General features: G+C 34.6%; 4 protein-coding genes across 5 annotated transcripts; 1 reads left to right on the top strand and 3 right to left on the bottom strand.

Annotated features, from left to right (window-relative positions):
- Positions 1–509: 509 nt before the first annotated feature.
- LOC123885319 (pentatricopeptide repeat-containing protein At1g22960, mitochondrial-like) lies at positions 510–2,859 on the bottom strand. The gene has a single exon (XM_045934595.1). The coding sequence runs from the start codon at positions 2,653–2,655 to the stop codon at positions 616–618; it is 2,040 nt and encodes a 679-aa protein (XP_045790551.1). The 5' UTR covers positions 2,656–2,859; the 3' UTR covers positions 510–615.
- Positions 2,860–4,146: 1,287 nt separating this feature from the next.
- Positions 4,147–10,010, bottom strand: LOC123902945 (glutamic acid-rich protein-like). The gene is made up of 9 exons (XM_045952786.1): positions 9,855–10,010; positions 9,654–9,741; positions 8,555–8,687; positions 7,746–7,862; positions 7,571–7,621; positions 7,181–7,227; positions 6,124–6,243; positions 4,706–4,760; positions 4,147–4,563 (listed from the first exon to the last, which is right to left on the bottom strand). Exons 2-9 carry the CDS (start codon positions 9,732–9,734, stop codon positions 4,547–4,549), a joined length of 621 nt encoding a protein of 206 aa, XP_045808742.1. The 5' UTR covers positions 9,735–9,741; positions 9,855–10,010; the 3' UTR covers positions 4,147–4,546.
- An 896-nt stretch (positions 10,011–10,906) lies between these two features.
- LOC123907484 (probable NAD(P)H dehydrogenase subunit CRR3, chloroplastic) lies at positions 10,907–14,553 on the top strand. The gene is made up of 3 exons (XM_045957787.1): positions 10,907–11,252; positions 11,943–12,088; positions 14,299–14,553. The coding sequence occupies exons 1-3, from the start codon at positions 10,993–10,995 to the stop codon at positions 14,421–14,423; spliced, it is 531 nt and encodes a 176-aa protein (XP_045813743.1). The 5' UTR covers positions 10,907–10,992; the 3' UTR covers positions 14,424–14,553.
- Positions 14,554–14,669: 116 nt separating this feature from the next.
- On the bottom strand, positions 14,670–20,854 carry LOC123907468. 2 transcript variants are annotated; one of them, XM_045957771.1, is made up of 9 exons: positions 20,466–20,854; positions 19,017–19,367; positions 18,711–18,926; positions 17,345–17,991; positions 16,476–16,572; positions 16,314–16,367; positions 16,125–16,234; positions 15,753–15,949; positions 14,670–15,528 (listed from the first exon to the last, which is right to left on the bottom strand). In XM_045957771.1, the coding sequence occupies exons 1-9, from the start codon at positions 20,670–20,672 to the stop codon at positions 14,891–14,893; spliced, it is 2,517 nt and encodes an 838-aa protein (XP_045813727.1). In that variant the 5' UTR covers positions 20,673–20,854; the 3' UTR covers positions 14,670–14,890. The 2 variants fall into 2 exon arrangements, with proteins under 2 accessions (XP_045813727.1, XP_045813734.1); XM_045957778.1 differs by having other exon boundaries at positions 14,670–15,525; positions 20,466–20,839.
- Between the last annotated feature and the right edge of the window lie 826 nt (positions 20,855–21,680).

Raw genomic sequence — 21,680 nt, 5'->3', positions numbered from 1 at the left:
TGTGACAAGTTGTGGTGTAAAAAATGTGCACCACTAGACTTACAAATAATAATCACAATTATGATGCAAAGAATAAGCACCAGTGTCAAAAAAATTCCTTTCCAGCCAAACGACTGAGAAAAATGAATAAAAAATGGGGTATGATTATGAGATAGAATCTTTGAAATATCTTGAATAGGGATTATGCTTCATCTGTATACCACTTGCCTTTGACATGCAGTGTCACGTATCTTTGAATCTTAATTGATAAAACCGCCACTCTTCCAAGTATTAACTAGTCGCAGAATTTAACCTGTGAAAAGGCTTAAATAGTTGGAGTCTGCCTATCTTAATCATTAGAAACAACCATTGGCATCTTCATCCTGAAAAAAAATTAGGAAATGTGTAAAGGAAAAAATGAATATGATAGTTAGTAAAACAAGTTATCGTGCATCTGAGGAAAAGAGGAATTCTTACCGTGTCAGAGAAAAATATACACGGTCTGAAATCATGGCAAATTTACACCTTGATGAGGTAAAACCCATCCAAATGTAGGGATCTCTTTTACTCATTTGCCACATGGGAATGACAAAATGGAAACAACAAATAATCATTTCTCATCTTTACATCATAAGTTTATTCACTCCCGCTAATTACATTCTCTAGAAGCTTAACTGCATCCGATTTATATTCTTTCCTTAGATGCTTCAATAGTAGTGCTTTATGTGTGCAAGAATCAGGCTCTATTTCTCTATCTAGCATTTCCCTATACAACCTCAACGCTTCCCGCCAACGCCCTAACTTGCAGTTCTCATTTATCAAAATAGTGTATGTATACTTATTTGCAGAAATACCCTTTTTTTTCATCTCCGCAAGAAAATTGTACGCATCAAACATCTTTCTCTCTTTGCAAAGTCCATTGATTAATGCATTGCAGGTGATCACATTTGGAAGAACACCCTCGTTTTGCATCTCACTTAAGTACACCATAGCATGATTTAGCCTTCCCCCAACAGCATGCGAATGAATCAAAACTGTGTAAGTCACAACCGAAGGATGTATCCCTACCTCCTTCATATCATAAAACACATCTCTAGCCTTCTCAAGAAGCCCAGCCATCAAGAGACCATGGATGATGCTAGTATATGTCACATGATCCGGAACAACTCCATTGTCGAGCATTTCCGGCAAAAGTTCATCTGCTCTATCAAACTTGCCCAATTTATAGAGCCCATTGATCAAGACATTATACGTGATTAAATCTGGCGGAAAGCCTTTGGCATGCATTTCTTCTTTCATGCCAATAGCCTCAGATGGGTCACCAAGCTCGAGTTCACCCATTATCATAGTCCTGTATGCAACACAATCAGGCTGCAATCCTCTATGCTGCATTTCATCATACAGTTCCTTAGCCATTGGCCGGTTCCCCATCATGCAAAATCCCTTAACAAGAATTGTAAAAGTAAACACATCAGGATGTGGACCGAGTATGATCATTTCATCTTTCATCCGCATGGCAATATCCAACTTCCCCAATCTGCAATGACCGTCTATAAGCGTGTTATAGGTCACAACATTTGGAACAAGTTTTTTGTATTTTAAGTCAGCAAACAAGAGAAGAGCCTCCCCTAATTTTCCCAACCTGATGTAACCGTCAATTAGAGTGTTATATGAAACTAAGTCAGGCTTCAAATTCTTACTCACCATAACATCCAAAAAATCCCTCGCATCACTCACTTCCCCCTTCCTGCAAAGACCATACATAATAGCATTGTAAGTCGAAACTGTAGGCAAAGCTCCTTTATCAAAGATCCCCACCAGATCCTTAGCTTTCCCAACCATCCCTTTCTTACAATACCCATCAACCCAAGGGTTATACGTATAAGCTGCCGAAACCCTAATTCCCAATTTCAACATCTCCTCGATCAATTTGTTCACCCGCTCAAAATCCCCTTTCTTCGACCAACCATTCACCAAAGTATTGTAACTCACATCATTCGGATCACACCCAAGCTTTGGCATCATTTTAAAAAGCTCCATGGCTCGTTCAACTTCGCCTTGTTTACAAAGCGAATCCAACATAGTATTATAAGTAACAACCGTAGGCCTAACCCCACACGCAACCATAACACTATAAAAGTCCTTAATCTCATTCATCCTCCTCCTATCCCTAAACAATCTAAGAATCCTATTACAATTCTCAACATCAGGCAACAATCCATTATGAATCATTTTGAAAAAAATCAACAAACATTTATCCAAAACCGATTTTTTCGTGAAAACCCAAAGCAATAAATCAAGAAGCTTAACAGATACCTCTAGATTACCACCGCCGCCGTCGGCAGCACCGGTAACTAAAACATCCAAAACAACACCATCAATTTTATCATCAACCGCCTTCTCCATAACCCTATACGCACTCCTCATAAAACGGTATCCTAAGTGGAATCCACGTTGTTTTTCCACCCAACGGAAGAACCGTGGTCGGTGTTTATCTGAGTTGAGATCTCGGAGGAGTGACTCGGCAGAATGGAAATGGTGATAAACGTCGTCGTTTTTATCGTTGTTGTGATGATGATGACGACGATGACGATGAGTGGAGAAAGGGTAGAATAGGAAACGTGGTTTGAGAAGGGTTATGGTTTTTGAGAAGAAGGTTCTAGAAGAGAGGGTCATTGACTTGATGTGAATGATGATGATGGTGGTGCCATGAAAAGATGCCACCGCCACTGTTGTTGTTGTAATGTGGTGGTCGGAGACGGTTACGGTGGCGGCGGCGTATTAGGGTGTTTTGATTCACCGCATTGATTCAATTTGTTCATAAACCCCAAAGCCTCTCTTCGACAACTCGTGGAGCTTACATCACCACTACTGCTGAGTGTTACGTGTTAACAACAAAATTATATTTAATTATTACGGTGTAAAATATTTTATGAATTTAATTTAAATACACCGACGGTGTAAAATAATTTTACACCGTCAATCAATACCAACCATGTTTTCCGTCACATCACCCCACTTCACTCCACTTTCTTGATATGACATGGCAAAATGGTGGTTATTTATTGGAAGATCGTGTAAAATTATTTTACACTGTCGGTACATATCAATTAAACTCATATTTTATGTAAGTATCGAACAGACAAAGATTTTATGTTGTATGATGTTGGGTGAGTAAAAAGTTATTTTAGTATTTTAGATAACTTGTGCATGGAAAAAAATTGTCAAACGATTGTGTGGAGACAAAAATTTCAGTTTTTGTCTAATCCTTTGGCCCGGTTTTTTTCTAATCCTTGTCCATTCCTTATTTTTTTTAGCATATCAAGCATAATATGATTTTTAGGGTTTGGATTTTATTTTAATTTTAAGTTTTAGTAAATCCTTTATTAACTTGCTGTTTTTTTTAGGGTATATTGACTTATTTAATTTAATTATGTTTGGATTAACTTTTGGATGGGATTAAAATATTAATTCTAAAAGTTTATAATTAATTTTGATGTGTTTAATTTCTCTTGATTTTACATCTATAATTGATTTTACTTGAAGTTATAAATTATAACTTATAATTCAAAAATTAAATTTTACACATAAATTGATTGTTTAATTCCGATAAAAATTGAGTTGAAGGTAAAATGATATATGTTTAAATACATTCATGTAAATGTGAATTGAACAATAAATTTAAAATATGTGAATCCTTTATGACGGACATTTAAAATATGTGAATCCTTTTATGACGGGCGTGCTATTGTTCGCTTCTTCTCCACCAAACATGGAAGGCAAAAATTCAGTTCATTAACACGGGTTTATAAAAAATCCAGTGCACCTTTTAGAGAAAAACAGGTACCCATTTTAGAAAACAAATTCCAAATGGTAAAACCTAATCACATGATTCACATCCCATTATACAGCATGCTTCATTTATTTTTACACAATAATAAATTAAAATAGAAGCTGTTGGATGCAACTTGAAGGAGGGAAAAATAAAGGCACTGCACGCATTTGTAGAGAGAACAAAAGATTGGAAGGACTGTGCAACGAAAGAGATAAAGATAAAGATAAAGCTGTGCTGTGTTTAAGAAGAAAACTTAGTTTTAGTTAAAACTGGTTCTGAACCATCACACATACATGAACCGGTTTAAAATAATGTTCTAGTTGATCAAACCGGAACCACAAAGTGGGTTGGTTTCTTTGGTCCAGTTAACCATGCACAAACCAACACATTAGATTCCGTTGATTCAAAACCAAGTAGTGTCATATTGCAGGAAATGTGGAAAGGCAAGAAACCAAACCCAATTCCTTGGATGCATGATGAAAATAAGATATTATCAGCAAGCGGTCCAAAGTAAAAACTAACCCAAGAATTTTTACATCAATCAACCAACCCAAGATTTACATATTCAACTACTCAATAAACTACATTTCTTCTGGTCAAGCATCAAGTTAAACAAAGGATGTACAAAAAAAGTAGACACCGATGTAATAATTAAATTAAACAAGCCAATATAGCGTCAATTAAAGGCCTTGAAACAAGGATGAGTAAACAATCATTCTCCATATAGATAGCTTACATGATATCTTCATCTGCAAGAAATGAAAATATACGTATTACATAGTTAAGTCGGAGAATTACGAAGTTGATTGCACTAAAATAAGACGCAGTTGAAATTTGGATTAGGATGGCAAAATGAATAAAAAATGCATTGAACCAGTAAAGTGATAATACCATAACCAGGTTCAACATCATTATAATCGTCTTCATCATCATCAACATAATCATTCTGCAATATTTTAATTTAGTTAGCCCACATTTTAACATGAAAATGGAAACAAAGCTTTTCAACCGTAACTGTATGCTTGACATCAGAGAACGCTTATTAAAAAAAAAAAAACTTAAAGCACATTACTCCCTTATATACCACGCCAAATTAAGTATCTAAAATCCAATTGCCAAAATTACACCGCAGTCCTTTAAGTTTGACCTTTTTTCCATATTGGTCCTTTAAGTTTTTCATTTCTAGAACTGGTCCTTTATGTTGTATTATGTTTGCACTGTTAGTCTTTATAACAAGTTTTGTATCATCTATGTTTGCACTGTTAGTCTTGTATCAAAAACCTGATTTGCCTCATGTTGTCTTTGTATTCAAATTTATGTTCAGTTGTATGTTTTGAAGTTTTAAATGTTTATTTCTTTTATATTGGTCTTCCTTATGTAGTTGTGGAACTCGTGTGGGCTATTTCTCAGTTTCCAATTAATTGTGAATTTGGAATTTCTACGATATACAATTTTATTCGTTTGTGTTTTTGCTCTTGCTTTAGTCACTATAATGATTTAATTATATTTTCTGCTTCACTGTGATCAGATTTGAATTTTGAGTGATGAATAATAGTCTATAGGATTGGAAATGACAACATTGGGTAGCACCTATATTAGAAAAGATGGTGGAAAGTGGAAACTGGGCTTAGATGGAAGGTTGTCAAACACGAGAGGTAGAGGAAGATCCTAGATCAACTATAGGAGAAACTATTAAGAAAGAACTAGAGATTAATGAGTTGGATAGAAATATGGTATTTGATATAACATTATAACGTTGTTTGAACCATGTAGCCAACCACACTTTGTGGGATAAGGCTTGGTTGTTGTTTTTTGTTGAATAATAGTCTACCAATATTTGTGTTTATAAAGGAAAAATCACACAAACTTGTGTTTCTTCATTACAATTTGACTGAACTTTGCTAGTATTGTATTCTAGATGCTTGCTTCTGAGTTTAAAAGAGACATTTGTTGATGGTTACTGGATGTATCATTGTCATGTTACTACTGGTTATGTCTTTGTCATTCCGGCAAACATTATGCTAGAATACTATAATTTGGCGGATATTCTGTAACATGGTGGATATTCCTTCATAGTCTACGAATTCTGTTGCTAAATTTTTTAGTTGAGTTTGAATTTGGCGTCACTAAATTTTGCCATTTTGGACAACTTCTTCATAAGATATATTATAAGATATAAGATATTTTCATATATTCTAAGAACTTCAATTTGAAAATTTTACAGGGTGAGCTTTATACATGCAACATATTCTTTCCCCAAGTTCAAGAATGGTAAAAATAACACATCAAAGTAGAGGATAGAGTGGAACCTGATTATAGTCACCATCATTAAAATCTCCCTCGGACTCCTGATCCTCCTCTTCATTTTCATCTTCGTCTTCACTTTCTTCTTCTCCTTCTTCTTCGCCTTTATGTTTACCCTCTTCCTTCTAAAGGTGGAAGAATCGTCAGCACAGGATTTCACATGATAAAATGTAGGCAACCCAACAATGTAAATCAAACAAGAAAATATTTACTACCAAAACTAACGATCTAGGGTTCGATTCTCCGTGAAGTTTATTATTCTAGCTGAGATGGCAATGATGCTAATGGATAGTTGTGGCAATCATAGCACCGTACTGGTAGCAGCGGTGGCAGCTCTCACAATTAACAACATTAATGATAACTGATAACAGTGGGAAGGCAGTAATAAAGCGAAAAGCCACCGCCTGTAATAACAATAAAATTGGTATTGATGTACAGTACAGCTAATGGCCATGGTGAAGGCAGCCGAGGTGGACAACGTGGCTGTCGAAGTATTAAACTAAGGTTGCTCTATAACTTATATTACAACATACATGTGTTGGCTAGAGACTGGATCTGATCAATTATTGGCTTGGTGTTTCAGGTGGAGATGTGAAGGAGTTGAGTGATAAGGAAGAGGAGGAGGAGGATTCAATCCGTAAGCCAACAAAATACTAACTACACTAATATTTGTCATTTAAAAACCAAACAAAAAAGAAAAATGAATTGTTAGGAACTATATAACAAAAATTGAGAAGGGCTTTATTTAATTATATCTCAAATTCATGGAAAATTTATTTTAGAATTCTAATTTTACACTGTATGTCAAGACTTCTGTAAAAAAAAAGGCATGCCAGACCTAGAATATAGAATTAAAGACTTCAATTCAAAGTCCAATCCCAAATCCCATACAGGAGCCAAAACCCAAAAGAATTCAGAAAATCATCGTCATCATATCTATATCTCCTAACACTGTATTACTTAGTAACTCGCTTAAATATTTAAGGAATCCAAAAATGACAGGAGTGTTAACCCTGTTTTATTAAGATTAAAGAAAGAAAAAAAAGGCACTAACAGGCTTACCTTGAGCTTTTTCTCCAGTTCTTCAAAGAATTTCTTTTGTGTCATATCTGCCACACAGACATCTTAATCAGTCTAAAGAAAAATATGAAGGCTTCATTTTATTATAAGTATACACAGATCCACCTCATAACATGGATAATATCCCATTATAACATAGACTAGACTAGAATGGTGAAACAATATGTACATAAAATGCTCAATACTCAGTAGAATAGCATATTGTGATTCTTGAGTAATGAAAATTTCATAAAGCACTTTAAATAGAATAGGATTTTTTTAAGAAGATAAACCCTGTTCTAATCATTAAAACTTGAATAACTTACTCATATTTGCAGATAATTAATAGATTTAACAAATTAACAAAATAGAAAAAAGGTCATATGAAATCACCAGCTTCTGGGTTCCATCGCATTTTTTTCCGACTCCGCCACATCTTCTTGCCTGAAATTACCAATTTAGGGCTAAATCATTTGTTACCAGGAACGTCAAATGCATAACGAAAAGTAGAAAAAAAATTTCTACAAAAAATAACCACTGCCCTAAAAGCTCATTCCATTATTCACACCTGGAATCAACTCCTTAGCAAATCCTTCGAAATGTAAAACCTGTGACAGAGAATCACGAGTAAAATTTTTCTTCTTCTTCTTGTCAGAATATGTTTCCACGTGCATCCTTTTGCGCCCTGACAATTAAGCAAGAAAAGCTAGTATAAATGTTAGGGCAGGGAGGAGCCAGATATTTAACAACAAAAATGTTGCCAAGCAGGCATTGAAAATATTCTAGATGCAGTATGTCTAGCCTTTGATGGTGTGAACCTGCTCATATTCCAGGAATCATTTCATTCATTACAATGCAAGAAGTATGGTAAAGTATCATCAAGTCATGTTGGACAATAATATATGTTAAGAAGTCCCACATCAGATGTGAGTTGGCCTAAACAAGGGTTTATAAGTAAGAGGCAATCCTTACGTTACAAGCCGGTTTTGTAAGGATGAGTTAGGCCCAACTCCCAATTCTAAGAATCTATTATGGTATAAATCCTAAATTTGGCCTTCCAATGATTCGGGTGTCACCATAATTAGTCCTTCAAAGACATTGTCACCAAATGAGTCCCTTCAAGATACAAAACTGTCACTAGATTTGTCCTGTGTCATTGTCACCACTTTAATTCTAATTTGGTGGCAAATTCTTTGGATAACAAACATAGCCAAATTTTAATCTTTGAGGGACTAGTTTGAATGATAGAAATTTTAGTGGAGCAATGTAGAAATATCAAGGACCAAATTGCAGGATTTTCTATAACTATGAATTGAAGCCAGATTTTGGAATGACCATCTCACAATATATATCATATAAAGGCAATTGAAATCATACCCTTTACTTCTTCCTTCTCCTCCAAATAATAAGCAGCCGCTTTAAAATAAGAATTAAATTGATTGTCCCATTTAAGCAACTTCATCGTATAACGATCAATTTCGGCGGGTTTAGCATCAGGCAAATTAATATCCTGTAGCATCAGATTAATGAAAATGAGTATTAAGTAGCACACGGTTAATTACAAAGTATCAACATAAATATATACTCAGATAAGAAATTTAGATACAGTCAACCATCTTGCTTGCAAGCTTCTGACAAAGAAATAGTTATGAGGTCTTAACTTTTTACCATTTATAATAGAGGGCCTTATATTTTTAATTGTCAGCATAAGCAGTTGTTTTCAGATTTCAGATGAAGAATTGCATCAACATGGCCTTAACGGCTTAACCAGAGAATTGGTTGCAGAGAACAGAGAATGTAAGGAACTATAGTATGGATGGACCGATGGATTGATATAAGTTCTGTTTAGATTTATTTATTTAAGCTTATCTCCTTGCATAACACCGGTGGTGCTGTTTGGTCAAAAAAAAAAAGTTTTAACTTATTTCATAAGCTCTCCATGATAGCTTAAGAAAACAACTCATATGTTATATGAAAACAATTTGACTTTATTCTATCTTTTATTATAAAAATAGCTTACAAATAAGCACTTAACTAAGTTGTATAACCAAACAGGTTCATAAGTTTGTTTGGATTGACTACTTCGAGCTTATCTACTTGTATAAACACTTCGAAACTATTTGTGAAAGCTTATGAATACAACATATGACATGTCTATAAATCTTTTTAGCTTATATTTCCATAAGCTCCATAAGATAGCTTATGAAAACAATTATACCTTACAAAATATACTATTAATTTAGTCCGTAAAGTATAAATAGTCTCTAAAGCATATGAAATCCGTCTCTTAGGTCCCTAAAATATATGAAAGTCTGTCTAGTCACTAATAATACCTTACACAATGGTGACTAAAGTGATGATTTATTCTACCTTATATGAAATATAACTTATGCATAAGCACTTATATATGACAAAAACGTTTATGTTATAAGCAATTAATTAAGTTGTTTACACAAACAGATAATAAATATGTTACCTCAGGAAAAAGTACAAATGGCACTGGTGGTACATATCTTTGAAAGCCCCCTCCTCTTCCCCATCCCCCTCTTCCAGCCATATTTACGCTGAAATTCCAAATGAGAAATTCATGATTCAAAATCAGAAAGGAACGTTTTCTTTGAAGAGAGGTTAGCGGTTAACAATATTACAAAATCAGAAAGGTAAGAGAGAACCTTACCTGAGACCTGAGAGGAGAGACTGGAAGAATTTGCGGAAGAGAGAACTTTGTACGGCCGGAAGCGGCGGCGCGAGGTCGTCGGAGAAATGAGAGTAGAGGGCTGTGGCGACGGGGCAGAGAAGGATTAGGAGTATGAAACGGGAAAGGGTTTTAGGATTTTTTGTAATTAAATGTATTTAATAAGGGTATAATAGTAATTACACTAAACTTAGGGGAAAAATAGGAAAACCGTATGGATGGTAAAACGGGTCAAGTCTCTCTGGTCGGTTCGTTTAACCCGTCATTTTTTACAAGATGGTTTGATATTTTCAATCCCGCCCTGTCTAACCCGCAAAAAAATGCGGCGGCGACGGGGTGGGGTGGATTGGTCCGTAGAATTTAACTAAATTTTATTTTTGAAAAAACATCACGATCCACTATACATGAATCTTCTATTTTTGACTCATATTAGAAAATAGAATTCAATTAACTTAATCTACAGTTTAGAATTTAATTAAAATAATGCAAATATATAGAAATAAAGTAGTGTACACCGTTTGCAAAATTATTCGTGATGGAAGTCTCGCGAGAATAAGCATTATCCTTGGATATAAACTGAAATACTTTATTTAATTTTATAAATTATGGATATTTGAAGTTTTGAATGATAATTTTATTTTTTGGCCACCTTATTAGTTTATATTTTGATTTCTTTGAATGATTTTTAATTTTATTTTATTTTTACAAATTTGTATGATATTTTTGAAAATTTATTGATTTTTTTAAAAGAAAATTATTGGCGGAGCACTTCCGCCAACCCGTAATCCCCCATGAAAATTATTGATACTTTTTAAGATATTTTTAAATTATTGATATTAAATATTTTAAAAATTCCTTATTCTATCGAATTTTGCTTAGTATCTGGTTAGATAAATTTTTCCGTCTTATAATATTTTTTTTTGCTCCATTTTATAAAGTGACATATTTTAAATGATTATTTTGTAGACATGTTTAAAACACTATAAAAAAATTCTTCGAAAAATAAAAAACTCAAAAAGTGTGTAAGATATTTTTATATTTTTGGGGCAGGTCTTATCTTATCGTTTTGATATAGCGCGAGAGTTAGTTATGTGAAGCTGCAACTAAAAAACTCTCTGCAATGTTTAGCTTATGCAACCATTCTATAACAAAACCCATTTTTATTACTAATGCAACACTTCCCCAAAATCCAGATTCTTCTTCTTCTTCACCTAAACAAACCAATCTTCCACGAAATCAAAAACCTTCACTAGGCCCCACTAACTCAGCTAATTCTTTACCTCCAAGCAATCTTCGTCGTCGACCGCCACAGCCTTCTTACATGGAGATTGAACGTGCCCTTGGCGCCGGAAGCTTCAGAGACGGCGAGCTTGACCTCAAGTACACTTTTCTTCCTTCTTTTCTTACTTAACATTTAGTTTAATTGCAGAACATAGCTTGTAAGTTTTTGAGTTAGTTACGGCTAGTTAGTTTGGTGTTAATTTGTAGAGGTATGTAAAGTTTGACGAATAGTTTGGTGTCTTAATTTGGAGTTTCAGGAGTTATGTAGTACGGACTCTTCAAAATCTAGACAAACATGGTGTTTGATTCACATGTGTGTGTGTTAGTGTCTGACACTGACACGAACACGACACTGGCAAATGTGATTATATTCAATTGCTCTTATTTTCTTAAATTATTACATGTGTGAGTTTCGTGTTTGGTGTTTATGTCAATACTTCATAAGAAGTTTGGCCAATAGTTGTTTCCAGACTTCCAGTAGTGATCAAATTCGGGTACTATCTGAACGATTTGACCTTAGCTGAACTAACTCGAGGGTGGCAATTTCGTCAAGTTTGTTAGAGTTATTTTCGAGTTAGTCGTAACTTTTTGTGGTTTTGTTAGCTAGCTAGGCTCAAATGTAATTCAATTGGTTCAGACACTTGATTAACATTGTGATTACATATTTGTCTCTGATTTTCTCGCACTTTCTTAGTTCTACGAGTCTATCAGAATTTTGATGACTTTTTAATCAATTTTATTAAGTGTGACACAATTTGATTTTGGATTTTTTTTATGTGTTTTTTAAAGAATGAAGGAAGATTCAGACGTAAAGAAGACTACATCCGATTTGTTCTTGGGGCAACTATTTGAAGGAAAGGTGCAAAAAAAGATGAGGGAAACAGGAGAGTGGCTAGGTGAGAATGGAGAGACCAGGTTTCGCTCCACTAAAATGAGTAAGTAGCAACTGGTAGCTGGTTTTCCCTTTTTCTTTATTCTCTTAAACAAGGATTGTAGCATGTGTACGTTCTGCTTTGTAATACGAGACAAATTGCACAGGTATAGGAGATGAGTGAGAAAAATAGAAGTTATGGAAAAATAGTATGAATGAGCAATTGAGAGACAGAAATTATGTATCATGAAATTTTTGTCAGGGTTAGAAATTGCTTTTTGTATATATCTGCAAGATAAGTTTTTTTTTTTATTTTTAAATAAGAATCTTTGATGCAATTCATTATCAATCAAAGAGGAAATAGAAAGTTTTGGGGAGTAACTAATGATCTTGGAGACTAGCTAATGAAGATGAGGCCTTTGCCAAATTATGGGCCATTATGTTTGCATGTCTCCAGACAAAGCTCATACTGCAGTTTTGGAAAAAGGAAATGAGATTGAGGCAATCGCTAACAACGGCATCAAGTTCAAAAGTAGCATCCTTAGGAGTAAGAACAAGATCTACAATTCTTTGGCTATCTAGTTCAAACACTACATGGTGCAAACCCGAGCCAACCACCCAATGCAGGGCTTTCAGCAAACCTACCGCCTCTCCCTCAGTAATAGGGAGTAATTGAGACATCCAGTCAGTTCTTCTCTGATGCACATACCAACTGTTCACCCCAATTTTGAGCGTCTACATTACACTTGAAGCATCCTAATGGAGGAGTTGTCCAGTTGTAAACTTGAGTAGGTTTGGTAAGTGTGAATAAACATGAGGAAATAAACAGTCCTACATTGGATGAAAATGTGAGGGTGGAGCAATATACATGAGGGAACTGATATACTAAAATATTCAAATATCCAATGCCTTAAGGTTTTGAGTGAAGATGTGATGTTCATACTACTTGTGTGATTACTGTTAGCCTAATGTGATGACTCCCAGTGTTTTAGGCTCCCTTTGTGACCTAATAAAGTGATAGTTGCATTGTTCCGATATTTTTCATTCCTTGAGTACCGAATGCTTTATAGAATCAATAATGGCTCTGATGTTGCCTATCGTGGTCCAGAGAAGCGAGAATGGCCACAACCACAAGCCTCCCGGAAGGACTCTGCCCGGTTCAGTAGCATGGAGATCTTATCCCAAAGTTGAATTTCTCCCTGCAGTTTTTACTTTTTTTCTGTAGGCAAAATGTTATAAATTAGTGGAGATGTTAGTTTCGGAAACCTGGGACCTGATCTTGCTTAAAACACCTTCAATGTTTACTGCTAAGGATTAAATGCCAAAGATTCTCCGCTTCTATATCACAGCAAACACATGATTTGGCAATCAACCCCCTTTCTTTGGAGTTATGATCTTGTTGAGAGAGTTTTGACACGCCTTCCAAAGAAAAAGCTCGACTCTTTAAGGAATTCTAAGATTCCATAGCAACGTCCAGTAGATATCCTAGTTCTCTAAAGTAGTACTGTCAATAACATGATTCATGAAAAAGTGATAAGTTGTTTTGACCTATAAGTGCAAGTAGGATTAAGCTGCTATATCGTCCTATCTCTCTGCACAGAATGGATAGAGAGTGTGATCCAGATTTAGCAGCATCTGCAGAGTTGAAAAGTGTCCACAAATCCTTTACATATCTTGGTTGCGGACATTAGGATCCCGAGGTTATCTCTGCAAATTTTGACCATTGCACAACCAAGGGACATCCCAAATACACCATCTGACGCTCCTTTGTAGTAAGCCCTTAAATTCTACCAGTCTCCTCCATGTATAGGAAGGATTGTGACCAATTATTGCTTCAAGAAAGCCATACTGAGGAAAATAAGTAGCCTCGAATATCCTCAACACCATAGCATCTGGGTGCATGATGATCTTCTAGGTTTGTTTGCCAAGCATTGCTACGTTGAAGGCACAAATATATAGAAAAGACAAACCTCCAAATTGTATTGGCATGGATAGCTTATTCCAAGAAAGTCATTCTGTTCCTTTCATATATCTACTATTAGATCAGATCCCCCACCTGTAGGAAATCCTCAAAATAATTTGGAGGGTGTTGAATATATTATTTTAATTATCCTATTCTTTCATTTACCATCAATTTTTGAACTCTAGCATATTACTACTTAACATTGTAGTTTTCTAGTTCATTTCATCATTTTCTTAAATAATGTTGAACATGAAATAGTCCTTGGTAATTCTTTACCTTTCTTATTTATTCGGTGATTTAAACTGTTGCAGGAAAAGGAATTCTGGTGTTTGCGTTTCAATGGATGATGCCAATTTGGATTATATCATTTCTAATAGCTTCTGGAACCATCAAGCTACCATTTAGTGTCCCTTTTCTTGATGACCTCCTCATGTGAACATTGGCCATTTTTGCTTTTTGTAGATTGGATAATTGTTGTAAATTACTCAAAAGTTCAAAGGATTGTATGGTCACTTCACAGCTTATATTTATTTAATGTCAAATATTGTAAAATATTTATTGATTTAGCTCACACGTAATTGCTTTTGATTTTCGGCTAATAACCACGTATGATAGGGTAATGCTAACAAGTGCTCCAACATTTCCCTTATAAGGGTTAGGAAGTATTATATTCAAATACCACTGTCAAAAAAGAGTAATATATTCAAGTTCATATTGTATATCTGTCATCATAACCCCAAGTAGACTTTGCCCTCAAATGGTCAAAATCTAAGATACAAAGCCAAGAATACATAACTAGAACCAAAATATGTTTTACATGATAAGGACTAAACATTTTCTTCTAAACATATAATAAAGTACTACAACATAAGAATTGTTTAAAGATTTCTGTCCCTATACTCATCATGTTTGCAAACTCCGGAGCAAATGAAGTGCCTTTTGCCACTGTGGTTTTTCTGACAGAACAATTCTTCTTAAGGCTGGAACTGCTCCAGCAGCTACAAGTGCTGCATGATTCTCACTGTCCATACTCAGATTATACAGTATTGTCAAGCTTGCTTCAACACCTCTTTCACTACCTTCTTCAATCAGTTTCACCAAAGGATACACCGCCCCTTCAGAAATAATAGCTCCGGTGGAATCTACCACCCCTTCAGACACTATTCTATTAAGTTCTACAACAGCATTTTCCTGTGCTTCTAAGGAGAATGAAGTTTTAATCTGTTCTACAAGTCTTGGAATTTTCTCATAGAGTGTAACTTCCACGTTAATTGGATTAGAATTTGTGTCGTAACCAGAGAGAGAACTTAGTTTAACTAGACAAGCAGCTACCCAATCTTTGCTGTGTAGGGGAATATTGGACTTGAGGATTTCGCGGAGGGTGTCAATGAAACGGGAGAAATTTAATTTGTCGCAAAACTGCTTAGAGTCAAGTAGTCTTGTCAATAACCGGGATGCTGCAGATATTGCAAGACCAGCTTCTTCAAGTTTAATAGCATATGCCGCTGAAAACTGATCCTCCACATCATATTCTGTGTCTGCTGCATATGCATAACAAATTATGAGTTACATTTGTTATCTACCGAAGAAGATGAAGGTTAGTGCCATATAAATAGCGGTAAAGAATAACAACCAAAAAAGCCTTTTCCATTATCAAAAATCACGCTCATATTGAAACAAATATGATAGTCCTTTTAATCATTTATTTATTATACATCCTACAGCAAAATGGAAATAAGCCACACATTGAGCAGAAAAGTTGTACCTGAAATTTTCAAGAAATTTTGCTGAAAAGCAGAATTGAGACCATTTTCAATATCCACAGATATAATTGGAGTCAGTGTTGGGTCCGCCAATGCCACAAACTCCAGAACAGATGCAGCCTTTTCTTGTAAATTGGGTGAAAAGCACTTTAAAAGCTCAACAAGGCGTCCAGTGAAAACCGAGTCCAGTATATCGTTCCTGAATGATTTATCGAATAGGAAATAAGCCAATGTTAACTAAATTTTGCAGAGCACTTATCACATATTGCTCAATCAAATATAATGCATATTAATCTTGTAACTCTATATAGTTGAATTTCAACAAAAAAATCCTAAACCCTTTTAGAAACTCAGGTTTATCCCTTTTAGCTAACCTTGGCTTTGTTTTCGATACGGCTTGGTCAGTGCTACTTAATCCTGTTGAACCATCATTGTTGTCTCCACCAAATGCCGTTTCAGATCCAGTAACTGGTCCATCATAAAACTGAAAAGAATCAATGTACTTGACAATCAATCAGAAAAAAAATACAGTTCTAAATAAGAGCACAATATGTGATACGAACCTTCAATTGCATCTCTTTATTAGGGTCTAATATCTGAGCAATTACGTTCAAAGACTGTAGAAGCACATCATATCATAATCAAAACCTTGTTAAATTTACTATTTTATATTCGAGATCTTGCCAGAACTAACTAACATATAAGAAATAGTGAAATACCAATACCTTTCCCACAATAGCTCCGGATACATCTGAGGATTTTAAAATACTAACTAAAGGACCTAAACCACCCTCAGCTTCAATTACACGACAAATAACATTGCTGCATATAGAAGCCATTAAGTATGATTACAATTTACAAATAATGATTGCACAATTTAAAACTATTTAAGCAATTCATATCGTAAACAATGACTGTCAGGAATCAAATAATTGGACTCTAAAGAAATAACAATTTTATTAATAAATAGGAGAGAATCACAATTACAAATTTCAAAAGATACTCTCGAACCTTTGTGTTCTCCTATTTATACACATACTCAAGGAATGGTTATGGTTCTTAATAGGATTTATGTACACGAGTCTTTAAATTAACATTGTAATTGATGTCTCTACTTTTTTATCATCATAATAATATTTGGTATTTCAATTTGTTAAGAGTCCCACATCGGATGTGAGATGACCTGAACATGAGTTTTATAAGTAGAGACAATCCCCACCTTACAAATCGGTTTTGTAGGGTTAAGTTAGGCCCAACTCAAATCCTAAGAAAAAAATTTCAACCTTTCAACTGATAATTTCTTATAAGAAGTCAATCAATTATACGGGACACTGAAAGAGTTTCTGGAAGGAGGTCCAGAGTTCAAATATGGAAAACTAATATAACACTAACTTACTAACATTTCTATCCTAAAAATATTATAAGAAATTTTCTTTTACACTCCGACAGCCATATCCTTAATTTCTCGGTTTACAATGACAGATAGTACTCTATAAAGCTTTTCTAGCAAGAAATTTCCAAAATATCCTCTATCGTTTTAATACAAATTTATTGATGCAATTATACAACAACGAACTAAATTTTCAAACATTACCTAACAGACAGCTTTTCCAAAGCTTGAGTTGCTGCCAGCTGGACTGCATTATCATCGCAAGACAAAAGCCGTAGTAAATGCTTAACTGCACCAGCCTCCTTAAATGCAATACGCATATGTTCGTTGATACATGCACTAGCAATTGACTCTGCAGCTCTTATTATTGCTGGCATATCTTGTAGTTCTAGTATCAGTACTAAACGAGCAACACCATCGATCCAATGTAAAAGTGTAAGACGGTGTTGATCATCTGAACCTTCAGCACGAGGTTCTGTTTCTCCCCTTTCTATAGCACCGGCGCGAACAAGGAATTGCTGTTGTGTCTTACCGATAATTGCGTTGACTTTTGCTTCATCTATGTCGGCATTATTATCAACATTTAATCCAACAAAAAAATCTGATGCGCCATATTCAGAAGGTCTGTTACAAGTCTTTTCAATTTCTGTACCATCTGGAAATGCCATCGGCTCAAGTTTATCTGGGATGTATGACTTATAGGCTGCAGCACCTATTAATGGCACAGGAACTAAACCTTCCTCAATAACAAGAATTCTGTAATAATCGTCCTTCGCAAGTTCCAGTAATGCATTCCTTGCTTCCTTTCTGGTGACTTGAGATCCTTCTGAGTCACACGTTAAGAACTTTGCCTGAATTAAGATAAAAACTCATCACATTTTGGAATGTCATAAGCATCAAGAGAAAGGACCTTTGTAAGAACAATGTAAACTAAAATATCAGTAAATTTCAGAATATTGTGAATTCCAACTGTTTCCTTTTCCATTCAGCTTTTATCTGAAGGCATGAAAGCTAATATATCTGTTGAAATTTTGAGATTGGATGGAAAAGTGAAGATGAAAGAGAGAGTGCACAGTATATAATATTATATTATGATTCTAGACAGAGAAATCAAATTGACTTGTTTTCAATCTGATTTCTTGGTAGACCAAATAGACTCGTTTAGACTTGCATAGAATCATGAGTCAATCTTCTTGGATCCGCTTCTTTTCTATAGGAATGCGACAAAAACAATTTGGAGAGAAAAACCAACACAACTTTTGAGCAGATCTGGTTAGCTACTATATATAAGCAGGCCACTATACCAAAAAGTACGCTATCATGTTCCTACCGAACATGAGAAGATCCAGGAAGACTTGGGCTGGGACTCCTCACCACTTGGTCAAACAGGCTTTAATACCATTTCAATAATTATACCATTCTAAGATTATAACGTTTTAGGCGGAAACACATAAATGATTGTGTATCTTGCATAATATATCTTAACAAGAATGACAGAAGCTCGTATATGAGCAAGTAAAACTAGTATGACAGGTAAATATTTCAGAGTAACCATCTATCAATGTCTCACCAGTTTTGGAATAACACCTGCTTCAACCATGATGTCGTGGTTAACTTGGCTCAATGCTAAATTCGCCAAAACACCCGCTGCAGCTTCTTTCACTATCTTATCCTCATCATCAAGGTACTTAATAGCTAACAAATGAATATCACTCTTTGCAAGTTTAACACGGGCCTTCTCATCGAAAGATAAATTCCACAGTACATTCAGACTCTGCAATATTACCTGCGAAAAAAGAGTTCCAGATATTCTCAATTTTCTAACACACAAAATATATGCTCACCAAAGTTGTTGTATACTAATTAATTCTTATACCTCAAGAGGCAAGTCAGATTGTATCAGCAATCTATTTATCTCTTCTATAGCTCCACTATCTGCTACAGAATCTCTATATATGTCTATTGAAGATACCGAACGCAGAAGGCCTGCAGCTGCCTCGCATGACAAACTAGACTCCGATCTAAGGAGGTTCACAACAAGATTAATACAACCAGGATATTGCATTATATTGTCAATACGCTTCTTTCCACCATGTGAATATTGCCAAAGAGTAACTATAGCTTGTTCTCTATCAGGTGGACCGTGATCTAGGCCTAACATACGAACAAACAAGGCAACATAGCTATCTCCAGAGTCAGAAGTTGTTTCACTTTCTACTTCAATTTCCTGAAATCAAAACTCGAGCATTCAATAGTTGTCTAATCTAATCTAATTATGATACATAATAAACACAGACAAACCACAAAGAGACTACTAAAAATATATATTGACATCACACCATAGCTGCCTAAACTCCAAGCCCGTGGTGCTTGTTCACTCCACTGCATACTAATAGTTACTCAGAAAAACATCCACTTACAAAGCGAGTGAAGAAAAGATTACAACGAAAACAACAACATCGACAACCAAAACATTTTCTCACCAACTATTTGGATTAATCAATGTCATAAGTGAGTTAGGAATAGCTACAAAAAAATGCTCTTCAACCCTAGAGCATATAAACACAAAATCAAACTCAGCCGTAATCTAAAAATGTACACTTCACTTTACTCTCACATGAAAGGATGCGAAAAATAAGCACGACTCAAACTTGTATCTTAAACTCATAAAATTAAGGTTTAAATATGATATTAGTCCCTACAACTACAGTGTTTTTTGGTCTCAGGGCCCGTTTGGATTGGCTTATTTTTGAGCTTATGCGAAACAACTTATGCAAATAAATAAACTTTTATATATTATTATAAGTTTTTCAAGGTAGTTTATGAGTAAATAACTTATAAAGATACAATTTTTGTTAGTGAAAACTTATGAGTTAACATAATAATAGTTTATTTATTTTCATAAGCTCAAAAATAAGTCAAATCCAAACAGGCCCTTAATCCCTCTAAATGTTTTTTTGTTTGAATTCAGTCCCCGCAAATTCAAAATTTGTTATTCTACACAAAAAAATTTACAACGACTAAAATAAAAAAACACTAGTTGCATTGCAGGGATTAATATTCTATTTAAACCTAAAATTAATTACAATATGAAACAATTTGAAGCAGTGACCACAACATACATTAGAACTCAATCCAGTTAAGCAAAATATAAAACTAGATAATACTAAAATCAAAGTTATCAACGTTCATTTCCAATAAACATATTATAAATAGTGGACAGATAAACATTTCATGAACACACACATACACAAAAAGAGTATATAACAAGAAATTAAAAGGGAACCATAGTATTGCTGCTACTATGATTGAGATTAAAACTCACGGGTGAGGCGGGACCGACGGCACGATCAGGACCACCACCGTTGCTATTGATACTATGACTGTGACTGAGTCTGGCGAAAAGAGGGAGTTTGGAGTGTGATTTTGAAGAAGAGGATGGGAGTGTGAGTCTGGTTGTTGTTGGAGGCAGGAAATGAGATGGGTTGAGGTTGGAAGAAGGTGTTAGGATTGAGATTGTGGTCGCCAACATGTTCTTCTTTTCTGATAATACTGGAAAGTGGAAACTCAAACTGAACTCAAACGTTGTTGTTGTTTTGTTTCACTGCGCTCTGTTCCAGTTCGAGACTCGTCGTCACCAAACAAGATAGGCTTTTTTGTCCCCTTGATTTTTTATTTTTTTTTTCCTCTCTCACAGCTGGCTTTTTTCGTCTCACAACTGTGTTTAAAATTTAAATAAAATTAATAATCAGGAATAAGTGGGTCCACCCCTTAAAGGGTCTGCCCCTTAAGGCCCTTTTTACAGCTCTATATATATATATATATATATATATATTTGTGCAATTGAAGCACATATTCTTGTAAACCAGAAATTTACAAATCATAATAAGTTTGTAATTGGCAAGATCAGTTGGGTCATCTCTAATCTATTATGATGCGAACAATTTCTATGGATATGTATTGAATGGCCAGAAGTTCATTCAATCTAATATTTTTTGTGTATTACTAGCTCCCAAAGAAAATTGATAAATTAAGTAAATGAGTGTCTCTTATTTTTTTTTTAGAATATATATAAGGTGATATTTTTAAATCAATACACCGATCAAGTGGACCAATTAGATTTCTAAAATTTTAATTGATGCATCAACTAAATGGTCGCATCTATGTTTGTTATAAACTCACAACCAGAAGTTTGTGAGATTATTTTTGAGAGCTCATTTTATATATGTTATTCTAGAAAGTATTTGATAAGTATCATATGTTAATTGAAATTTATACTGAACATTTTGTAGAATATGTTCATACAAACAAAAATAATGGACTTGAAGATCCATTCTTTAGACGTCTGAAGTTAATTACACGACTGATACTTATGAGATCGTAACTTCTAAGTTATAGTTGGGAACACTCAAACATGTATGTTGAGATATTAAATAGCATCATGTCAACAAATTATTATATACATAAGCTCTCCCCTAATTTATTTGAATTTTGGTTTATAAACATAATTTCCCATATATAAACATTTTTGGATGTGTTG

This window comes from Trifolium pratense, linkage group LG1 (assembly GCF_020283565.1).
Source record: "Trifolium pratense cultivar HEN17-A07 linkage group LG1, ARS_RC_1.1, whole genome shotgun sequence".
Lineage (NCBI taxonomy): Eukaryota > Viridiplantae > Streptophyta > Magnoliopsida > Fabales > Fabaceae > Trifolium > Trifolium pratense.
Note: the sequence above shows the minus strand (reverse complement) of the source record. Positions and strands in the feature narration are given on the sequence as shown.